The 19,811-nt window shown below is 44.3% G+C and overlaps 1 protein-coding gene across 1 annotated transcript in view; it reads right to left on the bottom strand.

The window, feature by feature from the left end:
- The window catches only part of SPPL2B (signal peptide peptidase like 2B), a 177,022-nt gene that overhangs the window by 80,249 nt on the left and 76,962 nt on the right, over positions 1-19,811 (bottom strand). Inside the window, 2 exon segments of the mRNA XM_030217560.1 lie at positions 1,642-1,758; positions 17,071-17,167. Of these exon segments, the coding sequence (XP_030073420.1) occupies positions 1,642-1,758; positions 17,071-17,167 (214 nt within the window).

The following is a 19,811-nucleotide window of genomic DNA, read 5'->3' as shown; positions in this document are numbered from 1 at the left end:
ATTAAGGCGTTGGCGATCACGTTTCCATATCAGAAAAACATCATCAATGTATCGCTTCCATTGTAGAATGTTGGATGTGAACTCAGACTGGAATACATGGTTGTTCTTCATATTACGCCATGTACAGGCATGCTATGGTAGGGCGACCGTCACTCCCATAGCCCCCCCCCCCCCCCCCCCCCCCCGCGTCTGTAGGTAGAAGGAATCTTCAAACAGGAATAACTGTGCCGAACCACACGCTGTACCATAGAGTTGAGCAAAGTTAACTTATGATGAGAAATGTCCAGTTTCTGTAAGTACAGATCCACTAGTTCCAGAGCAGCCTGCTGAGGGATCACCGTATACAGTGACCTGGCATCCATCGTGACTAAGGTAAATTGAGCATCACCCACATCAAAATCAGTCAACATGGACAGCAGATGTGCTGTGTCCCTCACGTATGACGGAATATCTTTCAATAGTGGTTGTAGATGGAAGTCCAAAAACTGTGACAACGGCTCATGTACTGAGTCATTGCTACCCACTATAGACCGAGCAGGAAGGTTCCGTAAACATTTATGTATTTTGGGTACAATTTAATAGCTGGTAAAGTTAGAAACTGAATCATAAGGTATCTTGTCTCACAAATAGAAACAGTACCCTCAGTAGTTGCTTGTTCTATGAGTGTTTTTATTTCTGGTTGATATTTGTGTGAGGGGTCTTCATCCAACTTGGTATAAAATGTTGGATCGTCCAGCTGCCTGTGTGCCTCTTGTTTGTATGCTACCAAATCTTGAATCACTACTACTCCTACCTTGTCTGCTTTAAATATTATGATCGTCCGATCTTCTTGTAGTTCCTGTATAGCTTTCAGCTGTAAATTAGAAAGATTATGATGAAAATAACACAAACGTTTTTCCACTCTTTCCAAATCATTCAGGACTAGCCTCTGAAAGGTCTCTATTAATCTGTAAAGATTCATTACTAGTATTATATAGGTAGGAAGGAAGGGCTGGCAGTGCGATGATGGTGGTAGTGTGTTGAGATCAGAAGCTGCTCTATAGCTTAACTCATGCACTTAGTTCTGAGCACTGTTTATGTTTACCTATACTTACATGCCAACTGCATGAGCAAGTTAAAGAAAACTAGCACTTATGCACATAAGTGCTATAGTGTGGAACTTGCTTAGCAGGTAAATGCAAGAAGCATGCACGGAGTGAAGCGCTATGGGCATGTCCAAATCTACATGCATAACTTACAGAATACTGTAAGTTATGTGCTAGAGTGCCGCATGTACACACAAATACTCCTGCTATTGAAATGGCATAAGTGGACGCACCTAGAAGTAGGCACGTAAATGCAGACTTTTGCTAGCATTCTGTAACGTAATCTAAGCACCCAGATGCCGTTACAGAATTAGTGCTCAGTGTGCTGCATGAAGGTACCAATCTGTGGTGCCAAGGTTATAGCATTTTCTCCCTGTATGAACATGTTTATTTTATTTATGGCTAATTTATTTTTATTTGCTGCATTTGTGCTTTACGCTACACCAGCCACTTCTTGTGTTATTTTTGTACAAACATGATGGATACCAGTACATAAGGACAGTCCATCTTATCAGGTGTTACTTCTTCTGTGCGCTTCTCCTTTCTTGTTACTTACTGATCCTCATTTCTGAAGATTCCCCATATCACACTGACTGCAATAGAGAACAAAGCCAACAGGAGCAGCCGGACCTGCGGACGCTTATGATAATATGGCAGACTGTTGCCTGGGATTCTGAAAGTGAGAATCACATCATCAGTTTAAAAAATGAACAGGCAGAAGAAAGAATACCTTCTAATTTCTGATAAAGCAGGTGCATTCCAAACTATGAAAAATCAATTTTTAAAAAACACACATCCCCTTCCTGGGCTCATTCTGTCGCAATAAGCTCCATTTCCGTTTAAAAATAAAACAAGGGGTGGAGCACAATTAAATAAAAGGGCACATATTCAGCTGGTGGCGGTCAGCATTTTTTTTAAAATGTTGGACCGTTGCTGGCTACATTAGGCCTAGATATTCAGGTGTGGGGCCAGCACTGAGTATCCAGGGTTAATTGTTCCAATGCTGGCTGCCAGAGCTTATGTGGGTCCTGAACAATATTCAGCCAGGGCTCGCTAACTGTCTATGCAGGCCCCAGCTGAATATTGGCTAGACCCCACAAAACAAAAAAAAAAACAGAGGACCTCCCCCCCTCCCCTCATAGCTAAGTGGACAAATTTGAGCAGTCCTAAATTTGCCTGCTTAGCTGTACAGGTGCCAGCACTAATATTGCCAGCACCTGCATGACTGCCCAGCTCCTCCCCCAACCCCCTGGCCTCCCTGAAGCTGGTTAAGTGCCGCCGAATATCAGCGGTTAGCTGGCACGAGCGATTTCAATAGGCAGGAACCTCTCCTGTCCACTTAAATCGCTTTGAACATAAGGTGGAAAGTGCCTAATTAAAGATTCACCTCTCTCAAATCAATTTCTCTGTTATTCCATGAGCCAGAAATAACTACCTATTTTTTAAATTCCTGTCTTCTGAGCTACTTCTGCATTAAGAATGTAGGAGTAATGGAGGGCCACTAGCTGCTCATTACAGAAAACTTTTCTGACACCTTACTGATAGATCCAACAAGATGAAAAGACTCCTCAGGGAAGAAAACAGGAACCCCCAAGATCAGGGGCTAGACAGCCTTCCCGTGGGTGAGGGGTCCAGAGCCCGGGGGGAGGGGGCACATTTTAGCCCTCCCCCCGGCACCGCCCCACACTGCCGATATTGACCGCCCCCCCTCCCCCCCGCCGCTGCAGCCTACCTTTACTTTTGCTGGCGGGGGATCCCACTCCCCGCCAGCCGACGTCTTCTTCTCAGTCGCTTCCTCCTCTTCAATTGTTTGCTGACGTCCTGCACGTTGTACGTGCAGGACGTCAGACTCAGAGAACAGAACTGTTCTCCGAGTCTGACGTCCTGCACGTACAATTACGTGCAGGACGTCAGCAAACAAATGAAGAGCAGGAAGGACTGAGAAGACGTCGGCTGGCGGGGAGGTGGATCCCCCGCCAGCAAAAGTAAAGGTAGGCGGCGGCGGGGGCGAGTTCGCGGGAGGGGGGTCCGGGGGTGAATCTGAATCTGCGGGGGGCCCCGGCCCCCTCAGGCCCCATGTAGCTACGCCACTGCCCAAGATACATAAAGAATGAATATGGTGGGGACACTGTAAGGAAGACCTCAATACAGTATTTATTTATTTATAATGAGTGGAGAGTGGCCAAGTGGTAGGGTGGTGGACTTTGGTCCTGGGGAACTGCGGAACTGAGTTCAATTCCAACTTCAGGCACAGGCAGCTCCTTGTGACTCTGGGCAGTCACTTAACCCTCCATTGCCCCATGTAAGCCGCATTGAGCTGCCATGAGTGGGAACGCTCGAGGTACAAATGTAACAAATAAATAAATAAATAAATAATGACATTTGGTATCCTGCATTATCCCAAACAGAGTTCAGTTTCAATTGGTGTCATCTTGGGGCATACAAATTATGAATACAGATGGGCCAATTTTCAAATTGATTTTATAATTACTGGTCATCCAGGCGCTGACTTAGAGCAAGGATGCAACAGCAATGACTCTACGTAAACCTTTTTTTCACGTGGAGGTATGTCCAGGGATGGGCTCAGGGCAGGATAGTGATAGTGAAGTTACTCACCTATAGCAGGTATCTTGAGGACAGCAGGAGTACACTCTCACATATGGGTGATGTCATCCAATGGAACTCGGAGTGGGAAAACTCCCAGTTCCTTTTTCTAGAAGCTTTTAGAAGCCCCATCGTGCACACGTGCGGGACCAGTCTATTAGAAAACTGTATAAATACAAGTCTAAGGGGAGATGGGCAAGGGATGATGAATAAGACCGAAAACACTGTAATACCTTTGTATCGCTCCATAGTGCGTCCGCATCTTAAGTATTGTGTTCAGTTCTGGCCATATCTCAAAAAAGATATAGCGGAATCAGAAAGGATCAAAGAAGAGCGACCAAAATGATAAAGGAGCTGGAACTCCTCGCGTATGAGGAAAGACTAAAGAGGTTAGGTTTCAGGTCTCAAAGCAGCAACTAGGTTTGTGAGCCCTTGGGCCGCTGCCAAGGAGCGGCAGTGGCAGGCAAACCACCCCAACCTGCACTGGGCCTAACACACACACAAGCAGGGGACTGCAGACAGGGATAAGCAAAGCAGGAAACACACTGGACAAGAACACTTGGACTGGAACACAGGACTGGAGCAAGGCTTCACCTGCACTTGACCACCCTTCCCCAGGAGTTGAGCCCCTGGTGCAGGTGGCCGGCAGGACTTACTGGATTGGGCAGGAACTGGATACCAGCAGGAAACAAACAACAGAGTCAGGACTAAAAGCTGCCAGGCAGCCACTAAGACAGAACACAGACAGGTGAGAGTCCAGGACTGAAAGCTACCAAGCAGCCCCTAAAAGGAACACAGACACAAGACAAAGGAATGCAAGCCAGAAACAAGACTAGAACTAAGCAATAAAACCAAAGCTAACTACACACAAACAAGAACCAGGCAAGAACTCAGAATAAACTGGACTAGGCAGAAGTGCACAGAGTACAACCACATACCAGGGACCTTAGATGCTGCAAAGGCAAACGAAGTTTCTAGGTGATTAATAAAGCCCATCAGCTGCTAAAGCTCAGCTGTCAGCAATCACAGGCAACTATGGGTGATGTTCAGATACAACAAGGAAGCGATTCTGGCAGCTGAAAGTTCCGGACTGAACTGGGCTGACGTCTGGAACGGGTGACAGTAAACAGACAGTCCCCTGCAGCCACCAGGTCTGGCCACCAGAAGGCGCGGTGAGCACAGACAGGAAACAGTCACAAACATGACTTTAGGGCTCTTCAGCTTGGAAAGAGACGGATGAGGGAAAATATGATTTGAGGTCTACAAAATCCTGAGTGGTGTACAAGTAGAAGTAAATCGATTTTTACTCATTCCAAAGTACAAAAGACTAAGGGACACTCAAGGAAGTTACATGGAAATACTTTTAAAACAAATAGGAGGAAATATTTTTCACTCAACAAAATAGTTAAGCTCTGGAACTCTTTGCCGGAGCATGTGGTAACAGCACTTAGCTTATCTGGGTTTAAAAAAAGGTTTTGGACAAATTCCTGGAGGAAAAGTCCATAGTTTGCTATTGAGGCAGACATGAGAAGCAACTGCTTGCCCTGGGATTTGTAGTATGGAGTGTTGCCATGATTTGGGTTTCTGTCAGGTACTTGTGACCTTGCTTGGCCACTGTTTGGAAAACAGGATACTGGGCTAGATGGAACCATTGGTCTGATGACCCTGCATGGCTACTCTTATGTTTCTTATGTAGTGTGCAGCTTAAGAAGGGGTGTGACGTGGCCAAATTTCTTGGAACCAGTAATTTGATGAGGTGTTTTGAATTAATTGCAAACGGTGGTAAGTATTTTTGTCTGAGGCTTTTGTATAGTGCAGTACAAGAGAATATCAGAATCAGGAGAGCAGACTGCTGAAGTATTGGTCTAATTGATCTATTTGTAGCTTGTAGAAGCAGTGCTGTACAAGAGAGGTAATATCGTGGTCTGAAGCTGAGGGTGTTGTCTAATTGAGCTCTAGAATTTTAAGGATGGTACTAGAGGGTCTTGACTACTCCTACTACTACTACTATTTAGCATTTCTATAGCGCTACAAGGCATACGCAGCACTGCACAAACATAGAAGAAAGACAGTCCCTGCTGAAAGAGCTTACAATCTAATAGACAAAAAATAAAGTAAGCAAATCAATCAATTATTGTGTACAGGAAGGAGGAGGGTAGGTGGAGGCAAGTGGTTACAAGTGGCTACGAGTCAAAGCAATGTTAAAGAGGTGGGCTTTCAGTCTAGATTTAAAGGTGGCCAAGGAAGGGGCAAGACGTAGGGGCTTCAGGAATTTATTCCAGGCGTAGGGTGCAGCGAGACAGACGGCGCGAAGTCTGGAGTTGGCAGTAGTGGAGAAGGGAACAGATAAGAAGGATTTTATCCATATAGCCGTGGTGAAGATAGAGTAGTACTTCCGATATCAGAGGAAAGGAGGGCTTTGGATTTGTCTGGGCTTAATTTCAGCCTGTTGTCATTGGCCAAGTAGCAATACGTGATAGTCTATCATTAAGAAAGTTTATGTCCTGAGAGTTGGAAGGTTCAAGAGGGAATAGGATCTAGATATCAGTGTATATGTACAAGTTAGGCCAATAGACTGGATTAGTGTTGGGAGTTGGTGCCTGAAAATATTAAAGAGGGTAGGGGACAAAATGGCGCCCTGAGGTATTCCACAGGTAGTTGAGAATGGGTTGGAAACATGGCGTTTGATGGCTTATGACATATACCCTGGATGTAAAGTATGAGTGGAACCAGAAGAGGCACTGTGAGGATTTCCAAAGCAGGACGAATCTTCATTGGTAAGTTATTTGCTGGGAAATTGCTTTTAAATTTGGGAAAGGTAGATTTAGAGTTAAATTGGTTATCTCAGTGTATATTTAAGTTACTCTACTTATTTAGCAAAGGTAGTTCAAGGAATAGGATTTTCTTTGTTTGGCATTTAAAGTCTCTATTACAGTTGAACAGGCTAGAAGTCAAGGGACTATCCTAGAATTTACCATAGCATCAGTGTAAAGCACAGCTGATAGTCACAGGAAACCCCAGTTTAGAGTTTTAACTGTAGTTTGAAAAACAGCTTAGACAGTTAAAATAAAGAAATACATAGCTGATAGTTCAGGAAACCCCAGTTTAGAGTTTTAACTTTAGTTTGCAGCACAGTTTTTTCCCATATTATAAAACTCTTTTCCTATAGTTTTAAAACTTGAACTTTCTGCCAGAGCCTACAACGTTAACATATAGCCTCTAGAAGGCATAACAGGGCCTAATTCTGTCTTCCTTCTCACCCATCCTGCACAACTCTTCCTTTATAGTCTTAATTTATAGTCAGTTATTCTAATTAGGATAACAAGAGAGGAGTCCTCTTACAGAATTTTAATTACATTTTATTACTATGAGGCAAACACTAAATAAATCACACAATATACCATATAATCTAAAGGATCTTTTATATTAGTCTAATATCCTTACTACCTTAGCAAATTTTAAATTATTAAATCACTCAATAATACTAAGATGCAGACAGCAGTCCAGCAGCAAGAGGGGTGCTAGCCAGTCTTTTGCATTCAGTGTCACATGTATGATTATCTCCCAGTTGATGAGAAATTATGTGTGTGTGTGCCTGATGCAAAGAGCTCCTAGCTCTCAGTCCATTCTCTTGAGGCTAGAGTAGCAGACTTGGAGGGAGACGGAGAGGTACTTAAGAGACCTACAGGGATGTTGTAGAGAAGTCCCACCTCCAGTCTGGCAGCTCCTGTGCTGCCTGGAGGAGGGAGGTCTCCTAAAAGGAGAGAATCACCCTGGTGAAGTAGGAAGTACTGTTATGATTGGGGTCAGAACCCCTCTCAAACTTACCTCTTTCCAGGGGGTCAGCTTCTTAGCTGGCTTCTGTTTCTTTTCTCTGTCCTTTCTGAGCTGGCTCTGTCTCTCTGTGCTGGCAGCTTCCAGCAGCATGGGGTTAATTGTTTTACTATACTACAGCTGTGTGGGTGGACTGAGTTAGCTCTACCTCTCTTTGGGTGTACTGGCTTCAAGTGCTTCACGGTGTTGCATTGGTGTGGGTTGGGCCTCTATGGGTTTCAGTGTGCTCTCTGGGTCAGGTTGCTGTTGCCTGGGTCTAGGGAGTGTGACATCATCAGGGAGGGCCTTGATAAGGAAGTGGTGTTGTTTCCTTCAGAGCCTTTGCACCAGTGGTGTTTGCTTTAGGTAGGGTGGTGCAGTGTGCACTTCTGACTTTGTGTCTAGTTTCCCTGCTTGCTTTTGCTAAGGGCTAGGTTAGTATTAGTGCAGTGTGCACTGGTGACTGTGTGTTTAGCTTTCCTGCTTTTCCCTTATGGTTCCCCTGCTTTTCCCTCTTGGTTTTGGAAGCATTACTGTGTGTAGGGCTTTGGAAGCTCTGTTGCTGATAGAAGTACTTCAGGGTTTGGTGTTGTTAGGAACACTGCAGAGTTTGCTGTTAGAAGTACTTCTAGTGTTTGTGCTATTGGGAGCATTGCAGTCTTTGCTGTTGGTGTTTGGTGCTTTAGAAGCACTTTTGGCTTATGTGTTAGCTTCCCTGCTTTTTTCTTGTGGCTCCCCTGTCTTCCCTTTTAGTGCTAGGAGCTCTTCTGGTTGCTTGCCAGAGTAGTGCTTAGGAAGCACCTTGTTAGTTTTGTATCTAGCTGGCTAGAGCAGTGCTTAGGTAGCTTGTTAGTTTTGTGTTTAGCTTTTTAGTGTAGAGCTCTGCTTGTAGCTTGGTGCTTAGTAGCACCTGTGTTAGCTTTGTGTTTAGTTCCCTGCTCTGTTAGTTTAGGGCTTAGAAAGTCCCTTTGTTGAGCAGGGCTTAGGAGCTCCTGTTTAGTATAGGGCTCAGGAAGTCCTTTTGTCAGTTTACTGTTAGGAACACTCTTGCTGGTTTAGGGCTTGGGAGCACGTAGATCAGTTTAGGTTTAGGAGTACTTCTGTTTCCAGTCCTGGTCCCTGTGTCATCTGGTATCCAGTAAGTCCTGCCGGCTACTCGAACCCAGTAGCTCAACTCCTGGGGGGCTTAGTAGCTAAGTGCAGGTGAAGCTGTGTGGACCAGTCCGGTGTGCTCCAGTCCGGTGTTCCAGTCCTGTGTCCTCCGGTCCGGGGGATTCCAGTCCAGTGTTCCAGTCCGGGGGGTTCCAGTCCTGTGTCCTCCAGTCCGGGGGATTCCAGTCCATGTGTTCCAGTTCGCTGGGCAGTTCCTGCAGTCCCTGCTGGTGTGCTTGCCCAGTGTTGGTTGGTGGGTTTTGCCTGCTGCTGTCGCTCCTCGGCAGCAGCCCAAGGGCTCACGTTTGCTCCAGAGCCCGGCCCCGCGGGCTCTGAACCTGAGAACCTGACAAGTACTTCTGTAACCAAAACCTACCCACCAAGGGATGCAATATCTTCTTGCACCGAGGATATGTCTCCAAGAACTTCTGCCCAGGCAGGAAGGATTAGGACAGTTGTTGTAGTTGGTGATTCGATCATTAGGCATGTAGATAGCTGGGTGGCTGGTGGACGTGAGGATCGCCTGACTCACTTGCCTGTCTGGTGTGAAGGTGTCGGACCTCACATGTCACCTAGAGAGGATTTTAGATGGTGCTAGGGAGGAGCCGGCTGTCTTGGTGTATGTGGGTACCAATTACATAGGAGGTGGTTCAGGAAGCCAAATTTAGAGTCTTAGGTAGAAAGCTGTAGTCCAGATCCTCCAGGGTAGTATTTTCAGAAATGCTCCCCTTTCCACGGGAAAGGCCCAAGAGACAAGCAGAGCTCCACAGTCTCAATATATGGTTAAGACTATGGTGCAAGAATGATGGATTTAGATTTGTTAGGATCTGGGCAACATTCTGGGAAAGGGGGAGCCTGTTCCAAAAGGATGGTCTCCACCTTACTTGGATGGAACCAGGCTGCTGGTGCTAACTTTCAAAAAGGAGGTAAAGCAGCTTTTAAACTAAAATGAAAGGGGGTGGGGGGAGAAGCGAACAGTCGCCCAGAAGCACATGGTTTGGTGTGGAATATCCTTGAAGGATACTATTCAAACAGGACATTTAGGGAACCCCAATTCAACAACAGTGAAAGAAAGCCAGGTGTATTTAAGGAGAGAGCAGGGTAAAGAAAGCACATTATCCCAGTCAACTTCTAACCAGCTTGAAGATGCAAGAAAAAAAACACAGTTTGAAGTGCCTGTATACAAATGTTAGAAGCCTAAAAAATAAGATGTATATAGCACTAAATGATGATGCAGATATAATTGGCATCTCAGAGACTTGGTGGAAGGACGACAATCAATGGGACACTGTGTTACCTGGGTACAAATATATCACAATGATAGAGGAGATCAAACTGGAGGGGGGTTATGCTATATGTTAAAGAGGAAATTGAGTCAAGCAAAAGAAACATTCTACATGAAACAGATAGCAGTGATAGAAATTCCATGTGTGAAGGGAAGGAGTACTCTTGTAGGGCTCTAATACCATCCACCAGGGCAGAACAAACACACAGATGAAGAAATGCTTACAGAAATTAGGAAAGCTGGCAAACTGGCCAACAGTATAATAATGGGTGATTTCAATTATCTCTATACAAAGTTGGAATATGTAGAATACACTAACCACAATATTCAAAAAAATTCTACAATAGTAAACCACGAGTATTCAAGGGTGAATGTGGACTTTGTTGAAAGATAGTGGAGAAAAAAAGACCTCAGTCGAAACCGGTCCTTCCTCTTTTTAAAGGACACACCTTTTAGGTAGAGAGGAGACCTCTTTAATCATCAGTCTTCAAAAAAACTCCATTTAACTTACTTTCATCTTAAGTGTGCCAACACACCCTTTCAAACACTCATAGGGGCAGACACTGTTGCTAAATGCGATGTAACAAAAACTCCACTACTTATCTTGGACGGTGGACAGACGTGGCCTTCTTCCACGAATCAGTGCAACTTCTTAATTTTCATTCTGCACCTTAACGGGAATAGAAGGAAGGTGCAGAATAAAAATTAAGAAGTTGCACTGATTTGTGGAAGAAGGCCATGTCTGTCCACCGTCCAAGATAAGTAGTGGAGTTTTTGTTACATCGCATTTAGCAACAGTGTCTGCCCCTATGAGTGTTTGAAAGGGTGTGTTGGCACACTTAAGATGAAAGTTTTTTAAAGACTGATGATTAAAGAGGTCTCCTCTCTACCTAAAAGGCGTGTCCTTTAAAAAGAGGAAGGACCGGTTTCGACTAAGGTCTTTTTTTTTCCACTATCTTTCAACAAAGTCCACATTCACCCTTAAATACTCATGGTTTACTACTGTAGAATTCTTTTGAATATTGTGATTTCAATTACCCCAATATGGCCTGGATAAATATTTAATCAGGGAGCGCCAGGGAGATAAAATTCTTAGATGTAATAAATGACTGCTTCTTGGAGCAACTGGTCCAGGAATCGACAAGAGAGGGAGCCATTTTAGTTCTAGTCCTTGGTGGAGTACAGGGCATAGTATGAGAGGTAACAGTGTTGGGTCCACTGAGAAACAATGATCATAACATGATCAAGTTTGACTTACTTAACACAAGACTACCTCTACTTCAGGAAGCAGGTGAAAGCTTGGCTCTTCAACCAAGCCTTTAAAGGAAGAAGTAACTAACTTGTTAGTCTCACTCACACACACAAGGATTGACTTGGGCTGCACATACTGCAGCGGGACATGTTTATCCACTCCTACCCTAGCTGAGATAATATTTAACCATCTCTTTGACCTCACATGCAACTTTCTTCAAATCAATCACCTTACTTTCTAATTCTTCCTACTTTCTTACTCATCTATATGTTACAACTTTGCCTTACCCTTCACTACCAAATATAATGTTCTAGTACATATTGTGTTGTCATTGCAAGTAGTATACCATGCCATACTTTGTATTGTTGTTCAAATATTTTTACTGCTCTAATTGCCTTTTGCTCATGTTTGATCTATTCTTACTGTACACCGCCTTGAGTGAATTCCTTCAAAAAGGTGGTAAATAAATCCTAACAAATAAATAAATAAATATATGGAATGAAGCCACAAAGGAAATCTACTGTAGCTACATTTAATCTTCAAAAAGCGACTATGATAAAATGGGTAGAACAACTGACTCATTAATGTGGAAATCCAACACAACCATAGAATGAAACTTTGGCTGCATGTGAAGAACTAATTTGTTATGAAGAAATCTTGTGTAAGGTGGATCCACTACCAGAGCCTGGAGCTCAATGACCCTATAAACTGAAGCGACCACCGCCATGAATAAAGCCTTCTAGGTCAAAAACTTCAGGTGGCAGGAATCAAGTGGCTCAAATGGAGCGTTCATCAGCTGGATGAGAACACTGAGATCCCATGACATCATAGGTTTGACTAGGGTTTCAGCAACAGCAAACATCTCATGAATCCAACAACTAGAGGATGTACAGAGATGGACTTACCCTCTACAGGGTGGTAAGTGCCAACTGCACTGAGATGGAACCTTAACAGAGTTGGTCTTGATACCCGACTCTGAGAAGTGTAGAAGGTATTCAAGCAGTTTTTGTGTAGGACAGGAGTAAAGATCTAGGGCCCTGCCCTCATACCAGATGGCAAACCTCTTAGTGGAATATTTTCTGGAAGCAAACAGGACTTGAGACACCCTTATGCAATTGGAGAGAATCAACTACTACCCTCTCAAGATCCAAGCTATGAGGGCCAGGGTCTAGAGGATGGGATGCAGGAGCAAGACTGTGTTCTGGATGACAAGGGTCGAAAGCAGTCCGATCTCCAAGGATCTCTGGAGGCTAGATCCAGGAGAGAACAATATCTGCCTCGGCCAATAGGGGTCAACGAGAATTTGTCCTGCTTGAGTTTCAGCAAAGCTTGCACTATGAGAAGTATGGGAGGATATGCATACAGAAGACATGTTCTCAAGTGAAGGAGGAAGGCATCTGAGACTAATCTGCTATGTGATCTCAGTATAGAGCACTACTGAGGGACTCTGTTGCAGTGGCGAAGCCAGACAGCCAATTTTGGGTAGGCCTGAGGCCAAAATGGGTGAGCACAAACATTTCTCTGCCCTGCCCCCACCTCAAAATATAAATACATTAGCTAATGAGGATCCTCAAGCTCTGTCAGCTGAAGACTTTCTCTGAAGGTGGCCAGACCTCCCTTTTACCAAGCTTGGAAGGCAGCAGCAACGCCCCTAAGCCACTGATGCCAGCACCCCACACATGCTTAGCTGTCAGTGGCTCAAGGAAGCTGTTGCCGACTGCAGAGCTTGGTAGAAGGGAGTTCTGGCTCTCTTTGGAGGAGTTCCTCAGCTGGGGATGCTTGGAGATCCCCACCAGCTATACAGCAAGGGTCAAGACAGCTGTTAGACATGATAGGGCCCAGATCGGAAAATAAAAGAGGGCCCCCCTCCCCGATCTCCTCTCCTCCCTGCCTCCCTTCCGATTTCCCCACCTGCTATTACTATCACACCGACTGATCCTCACCAAATACAGAACAAAGGATCACAAATTAAAAATAAAAATAGTTGAACTGGGATCGCCCAAGAAGTTAAACTTAGCATGTACTGCAAAACTGGAATAAAAATAGAAATGCATTTCCTTTTCTACTGAATACAGTACAAAGACATTCAAAATAAAATGTTTTTTTCCTACCTTTGTGGTCTGGACATTTTTATTTTTCCTTCATGTTGGTTTCTATTTCTCTTTTCTGCTTTCTTGTCTGTCGTCTGCTAATTCTCCTTCAAGCAGCTGCTGTCCATTTGTCTTTTCTTCTCTCTCCTGTTTATTTTCTCACTACACCTGCCTCTGACATATTAACTGTTCCTTTTTAGCTCTTTCCTCTCTCTTTTTTTTCTGCCTCTCTGTTAACTCAAATTTCCCCTCCTTTTTACTTTTCAGCTACCTATCAAATTTCTATCTTCTTCCCTCACCCACTAGCTCTTCCATTCCCCATCTCACTCCTTCCCCACCATCCATTCCCTTTCATCTTTAATCTACTCCCCATTACCATATTTCTACTCTGTAATCACTACTCTCTCATTCATTTCCTTGCAACCCCCTTCCTGGCCTCTCCCACATGGTTCCACCATTTCCAGCCATTCCCTCCACTCTTCTAGCCCAGCATCTGCTCAAGGCGCCAAAAATATTTCTGCACTGCTCTTGACTCATGATGGTTCTTTTGGACATCTGGTGACAGAGTTTACAAAAAGAAGAATCATGATCAGGCCCAAGCATGCTAAACACCAATTATGACTGTCAGTACACAACATGGTCTTGGCACACCAATGCACTTCTTGAAACTACTGGGAGTTTTTGGGACATATTGGGGAAGATGACTGAAATTAAATCAAAAATGAAAAATCTATCACCCCGACCGAAGCAGTCAGGCCTTAATAGGCCAATAAGCTGCGGAAAAACAAAGGAAACTTAAAAGTGCCAAAGCTCTAAAGAAGGGAAGCCTGGTCTCATGCAGCGTTTACACAGAAAAAATCCAAATGGGACTGCAAAGAAAGGCTAGACACGAGCCGCAAAAATGTTGAGCAGAGACACTGAATCTTCACTGCTCTGCAGATGAAAGATGACTAGTCCCACATGGCGGGGAGGGCAGGAATATAAACATGTGTGTGCGATGGGACTTCTAGAAAAGGAGCTGGGAAGTTTTTCTGAGCAAAGGAAAACACCAAAGGAGTAGAGGATGACACATGACTTCCAGGTTGGGAGTTGTGGATAAAACAACTTTATTATAGCACCAACGGTTGAGACCTGTGCATCAGTTGACATCACCCATATGTGATAATATACCAGCTTATTTTCGAAAGAGAAAGACGCCCATATTTCGACCCAAATCGGGAGATGGGCGCATTTCTCTCATGGGCGCCCAAATCGGTATAATCGAAAGCCGATTTTGGGCACCTCCAACTGAAGTCTGTCGCGGGAACGAACAAAGTTGATGGGGGGGTGTCGGAGGCGTGGTGAAGGCGGGACTGGGGTGTGTTTATCGGCTGAGCAGAGATGGGCGCGCTCGGCCGATAATGGAAAAAAGAAGGGCGCCAGAAGCGAGAATTTGGGTCACTTTTTCTGGACCCATTTTTTTCGGGCACAAGTCCCCAAAAAGTGCCCCAACTGCCCAGATGACCACCAGAAGGAATCGGGGATGACCTCCCCTGACTCCCCCAGTAGTCACTAACCCCCTCCCACAAAAAAAAAAAGAACTTTAAAAACTTTTTTTTTAAGCCTGTATGCCAGCCTCAAATGTCATACCCAGCTCCATCACAGCAGTATGCAGGTCCCTGGAGCAGTTGTTAGTGGGTGCAGTGGACTTCAGGCAGGTGGACCCAGGCCCATCCCCCCCACCTGTTACACTTGTGCTGGTAAATGGGAGCCCTCCAAACCGCCCCCAAAACCCACTGTACCCACATCTAGGTGCCCCCCTTCACCCATAAGTGCTATGGTAATGGTGTAGACTTGTGGGCAGTGGGTTTTGGGGGGGGGGGGCTCAGCACCCAAGGTAAGGGAGCTATTGACTTGGGAGGTATTTTAATTTTTTTTTTTTTACTTTTTATAAGTGCCCCCTAGGGTGCCTGGTTGGTGTCCTGGCATGTGAGGGGGACCAGTGCACTACGAATCCTGGCCCCTCCCACGACCAAATGCCTTGGATTTGTTCGTTTTTGAGCTGGGCACCTTCGGTTTCCATTATCGCTAAAAACCGATACCGCCCAGCTCAAATCTGCCCAAATCCGATGCATTTGCCCCGCACCAACCGTATTATCAAAACAAAAGATGGATGCCCATCTTTTTTGAAAATACAGTCTGTCCCACCTCTTCACGGACCCGTCCTCGGAGATAGTCGCCCATGGAGATGGGCGTCCGCGTTCGATTATGCCCCTCATAGTGTCCTGCTTGTCCTTGGAGAATTCAACACATTTTCAACAGTTCACATTTATTTGATATACTGCACATAAAAACATCTGTTTTACAAATATCAATACTTGAAGTAAAAACAGGGGAAGAAACGAAGCAGGAAGAGGCCCAAGTTACACTATCAATTTAAATAGAATAAATCATTCTGTTGAAGAAGCTAAGCATAAAGACCCACCCAGCGCACCCTTACTGTAGCTGGAGAGGATACCCAAATACCACCAGCTGAAGACCTCCTCCAGTCCTCCAAAGGAACTTAGAATGCCATGCTGCTAAGCTCGGCAATTGGCTTTCCCGAGTCTGAGTCGGCAACTACAGCATGCTCACTTTCTGCACCTGAGTGAAAATTGAGTAAGCCCTAGGTGCTGGCTTGGGCTCAGGAATGACAATTGCTGAGTTTGGCAGCATGACATTCTAAGCACCTTTGGAGGACTACAGGAGGTCTTCAGCTGGTGGGGTTTGAGGATTTCCTCCAGTTACAGTAAGGGTGCACTGCTTCTGGGTGGGCCCCTGCCCAACAGTGGCTATGCCACTGGGGCAGCGAAGTTTTAGTTGCATTCAGTGGAGGCACATTCAGGGGCTGGCTCAGGGCAGGGATTGAAACAACATGCAGTTCAGTTTTACTTGCATTCATTGGAGGCAGGATTAGGATGGTGACTGCAACACCACACACAGATATATTTAGGCAAAAAAAAGTACCAGCAGAAAAAGTAGGCACCATTGATTGTGAGTACTTGTTCTTTAGTCAATTTTTCAAAGTGAAAGTATGCAATGCTTTCATGTTCAAAAACAAATGCAAAATCCATGAGTAAAAAAAGTACTCATGGACTTTTCAACAATGTGCCTGGTATGAAAATTGCTTTCAATGTGGCAAAAAATGAAACGAGACTAAAGGATATGATGAATGTGGAAGAATGGAGTAAGGCAAATTTGTATTGGGAGCCCTCCTAATTTAGGGGGTAATTTTCAAAACTATGCAGGAAGGTGTACTGACCCACATACTTCGCGCCTCAGTTCTCAAAGGAAAAGCCTTTCCCTTTGAAAATTCACAGAATAAGATACCCATAAAGATTGGCACCTCCACCTTTTTTATGGGTACGTTTTCCATGAAAACCCATGTGCACAGTTTTGAAAATACAAAAGTACACATGGATACTTCCTCCACATTCCCCTCCCCCTCCTTCACAGGTAAAGATACACATGTGGTTGATCCCTGTTATGTCTTTTTACCCTGGGACTGTCTGAAAATGGCCTATTTACCCAAGTAAACAGCTTCTGAAAACTACAACCAAGTGTCCTGGAGCGGTGGAGTGGCCTAGTGGTTAGGGTGGTGGACTTTGGTCCTGGGGAACTGAGTTCAATTCCCACTTCAGGCACAGGCAGCTCCTTGTGACTCTGGGCAAGTCACTTAACCCTCCATTGCCCCATGTAAGCCGCATTGAGCCTGCCATGAGTGGGAAAGCGCGGGGTACAAATGTAACAAAAATAAATAAATAAATGTACCTGCATTTTCCAAAGGGTAGTCTTCGTACAAATGGAGAAAAGCAGCTATAGAGCCCAACGGAGGCAGCCAGACAGAATATCACGATGACCACGTACACTACAGAAGAGAAACAAGACAAGTAAGGCACCAAATCACTGAAGGAATGCATGGTTCCCATGTCTCCCAGAGCCTTGCATGCATTATATCTCCACATGAACAGAAGTTCTGAAGTCAATAAGATTGACAGCAATATGCACAGAAAGGGTAGTTGCTTGCCTATAACAGGGTTCTCTGTAAACAGCAGGGAAATTAAGTCACACCATACTTCCTGGTGACATCATCTGATATTGCTTGTGTCAGAGCTCTCCTCAATCAGGAAAACTTGACTGGACATGTTCATGAGTTCACACCTCTCCTTTGTCTGGATTTTAGCTAATCAGAAGGACAAAGCATTTGCTATGCAAGTTAATGTGGAATAGAAGGTAGGGTAAGTGTGTCTGCAACAACACTTTTACTCCAGAGAGAAGCGAGGAATGCAGACACGCTTCCTGACGAATCTCTAGCTGTAGGTCATCCTATGTATGCTGATTTTAGGTGACAGGTGTGAAAGTTCTGGATCACTGGTATGCAAAAGGTTTTGTAGGACAGCTTGTCTAAACAGCATGTCTTGAGAGGATGCAGAATCAATGCAGTAGTGTTTTGTGAAGGTATGAATTCATGTCCATGTTGCTGCTTTACAAATATCAGCTAGAAGCATGTTTCTAAGGTTGACAATTGAAACTTCTTTAGCTCATAGCTGAATATTGATTCTAGAAGGACAAGATGATTTTAAGTACTGATAGCAAAAATCTATGCAGTCTTCTACCCATGAGGAGACTGTCCACTCTGAAGCAGCACAAGCTGGGTTGTTGGGGTTTAATGTGACAAATAATTGGATTGATTTTTGCACCAACTTTGATGCATATAAGTAATATAGAAGTGCTCTCCTACAGTTCAAAGGATATAGAGATTCTTCTGCAGAAGAAATATGAGAAACGGGGAAAAAGATGGAAGGGTGATAGACTGATTGATGTGAAAGTCAGTCACTATTTTGGACAGAAATTTTAGATGAGTCTGAAGAGTTACTTGATTTGGAAAAAACTGAGTATATGGAGGACTCTTCTGGCTGAGGTAACAGCAGCCTAAAATACAATCTTCTAAGTAAGGTGTTTGAGAGATGTAGCTCTCAATCTTTGAAAGGGATTTTGTATAAGCTACAAAACAACAGTTTTTAAATCCCAAGCAGGTGGTAGGTCCTACAGGGATGGATCGAGATGGAAAATACCTTGCGTGAATCTTGAGACCAGATGTGTTGAGATCAGTTTGTCATTGATACATTCATGGTAGGCCACAATGGTTATTGGATGAAATTGTACTGAATTTGACAAGTCCTGATTGGTATAAGTAAAAATGTTATGGGAGAACGTAGTGTATAGAACGTGAAAAAGGGTTGAGGTTGTTAGTTTGCACCCAGTTTGCATACCTGCACTACCTGGTGTTATATAACTGTCTGATAGGAGGTCTACAGGTTGCAAGCAAAACATCACCCAAATCTAGATGAAAAATGAGCTTATCTAACTAGATCTGCTCAATGTTCATACCATCAGGGAAAACACTGAAATGTTGAGATGAAAAAGTTAACCCTTCTGTTGAGTCAGTAATAGTGGTTGGTGGACCAGAGGTACAGATTCATCTGTTTTGTATCTCTAGTAGTCTTGGAAACCAAAGTTGCCTGGGCCAACATGGAGCAACAAGGATCACCTGTGCCATCTCAAATTTTCTGTAGGACTTTCAAATAATAAGAGGAGTAGGAGGAAAGGCATAACACAGGCCTTGATCCCACAGAATGGCATGAAATGCATCATGAGCCAGTCTTCAAAGAGATGGGACAGATGCAACAGACAGAAAAAAAATTGCACACTTTGCATTGTCTGGAGCAGCACAGAGATTTATGACTGGCTGGCCCCAGCATTGGAGAACAGCTTCTAACATGGATGAATTTAGAGACCATTTGTGCAGATCTAGTTACCGACTGAGCGAGTCTGCTGAATGGTTGAGCTGATCAGGAGTGTAAGTTGTAAGAACTGTGGATCCTGTTGCTGTAATCAAGTGGAGTAGCCTAATGGTTAGGCAGTGGCCTGAGAACCAGGGGAACCAGGTTCAATTCCCACTGCAGCTCCTTGTGACTCTGGGCAAATCACTTAACCCTCCATTGCCCAGGTACAAAATAAGTACCTGTATATAGTATGTAAACCTCCGATTGTAATCACATAAAGGCAGTATATCAAATCCCATTCCCTAGATCCCCTAGTAATCAAGTTCCATACTCTCATTGCCTCCTGACTGCTGCTATAATACATCAACACTTGGTTATCTGTATAAAGGCTTTCTGGATTCAGGGTATGAATGCTCACAGACCATAAAGAATTGCTCCGACTTCTAGCTGGTTGACATGAAGAGATCTTTCTGTTTGGGACCAGAAGCCCTGCAGTTCAAACTGCAGAATGTGAGCTCCTTATCCAACCGGGGAAGTGTCAGTCGTCAAAGTAGTATTTGATTGTGGAGGGTGAAATGGACAACTGCTGAATAGATTGCTTTCATGAGACCACTACAAAAGAGACGATTTGATATGACTCTGCAATAGGGTTCACGTAGAAAGAAGTTGTGACTTCTGATCCCAGTGCATGAACTGTAGCTGCCATACAGCCCAAGAGCTTGATAA

Source organism: Microcaecilia unicolor, chromosome 11, assembly GCF_901765095.1.
Source record: "Microcaecilia unicolor chromosome 11, aMicUni1.1, whole genome shotgun sequence".
Taxonomy (NCBI): domain Eukaryota; kingdom Metazoa; phylum Chordata; class Amphibia; order Gymnophiona; family Siphonopidae; genus Microcaecilia; species Microcaecilia unicolor.
The sequence above is the reverse complement of the archived record's forward strand: the minus strand, read 5'-3'. Positions and strand labels throughout refer to the sequence as shown.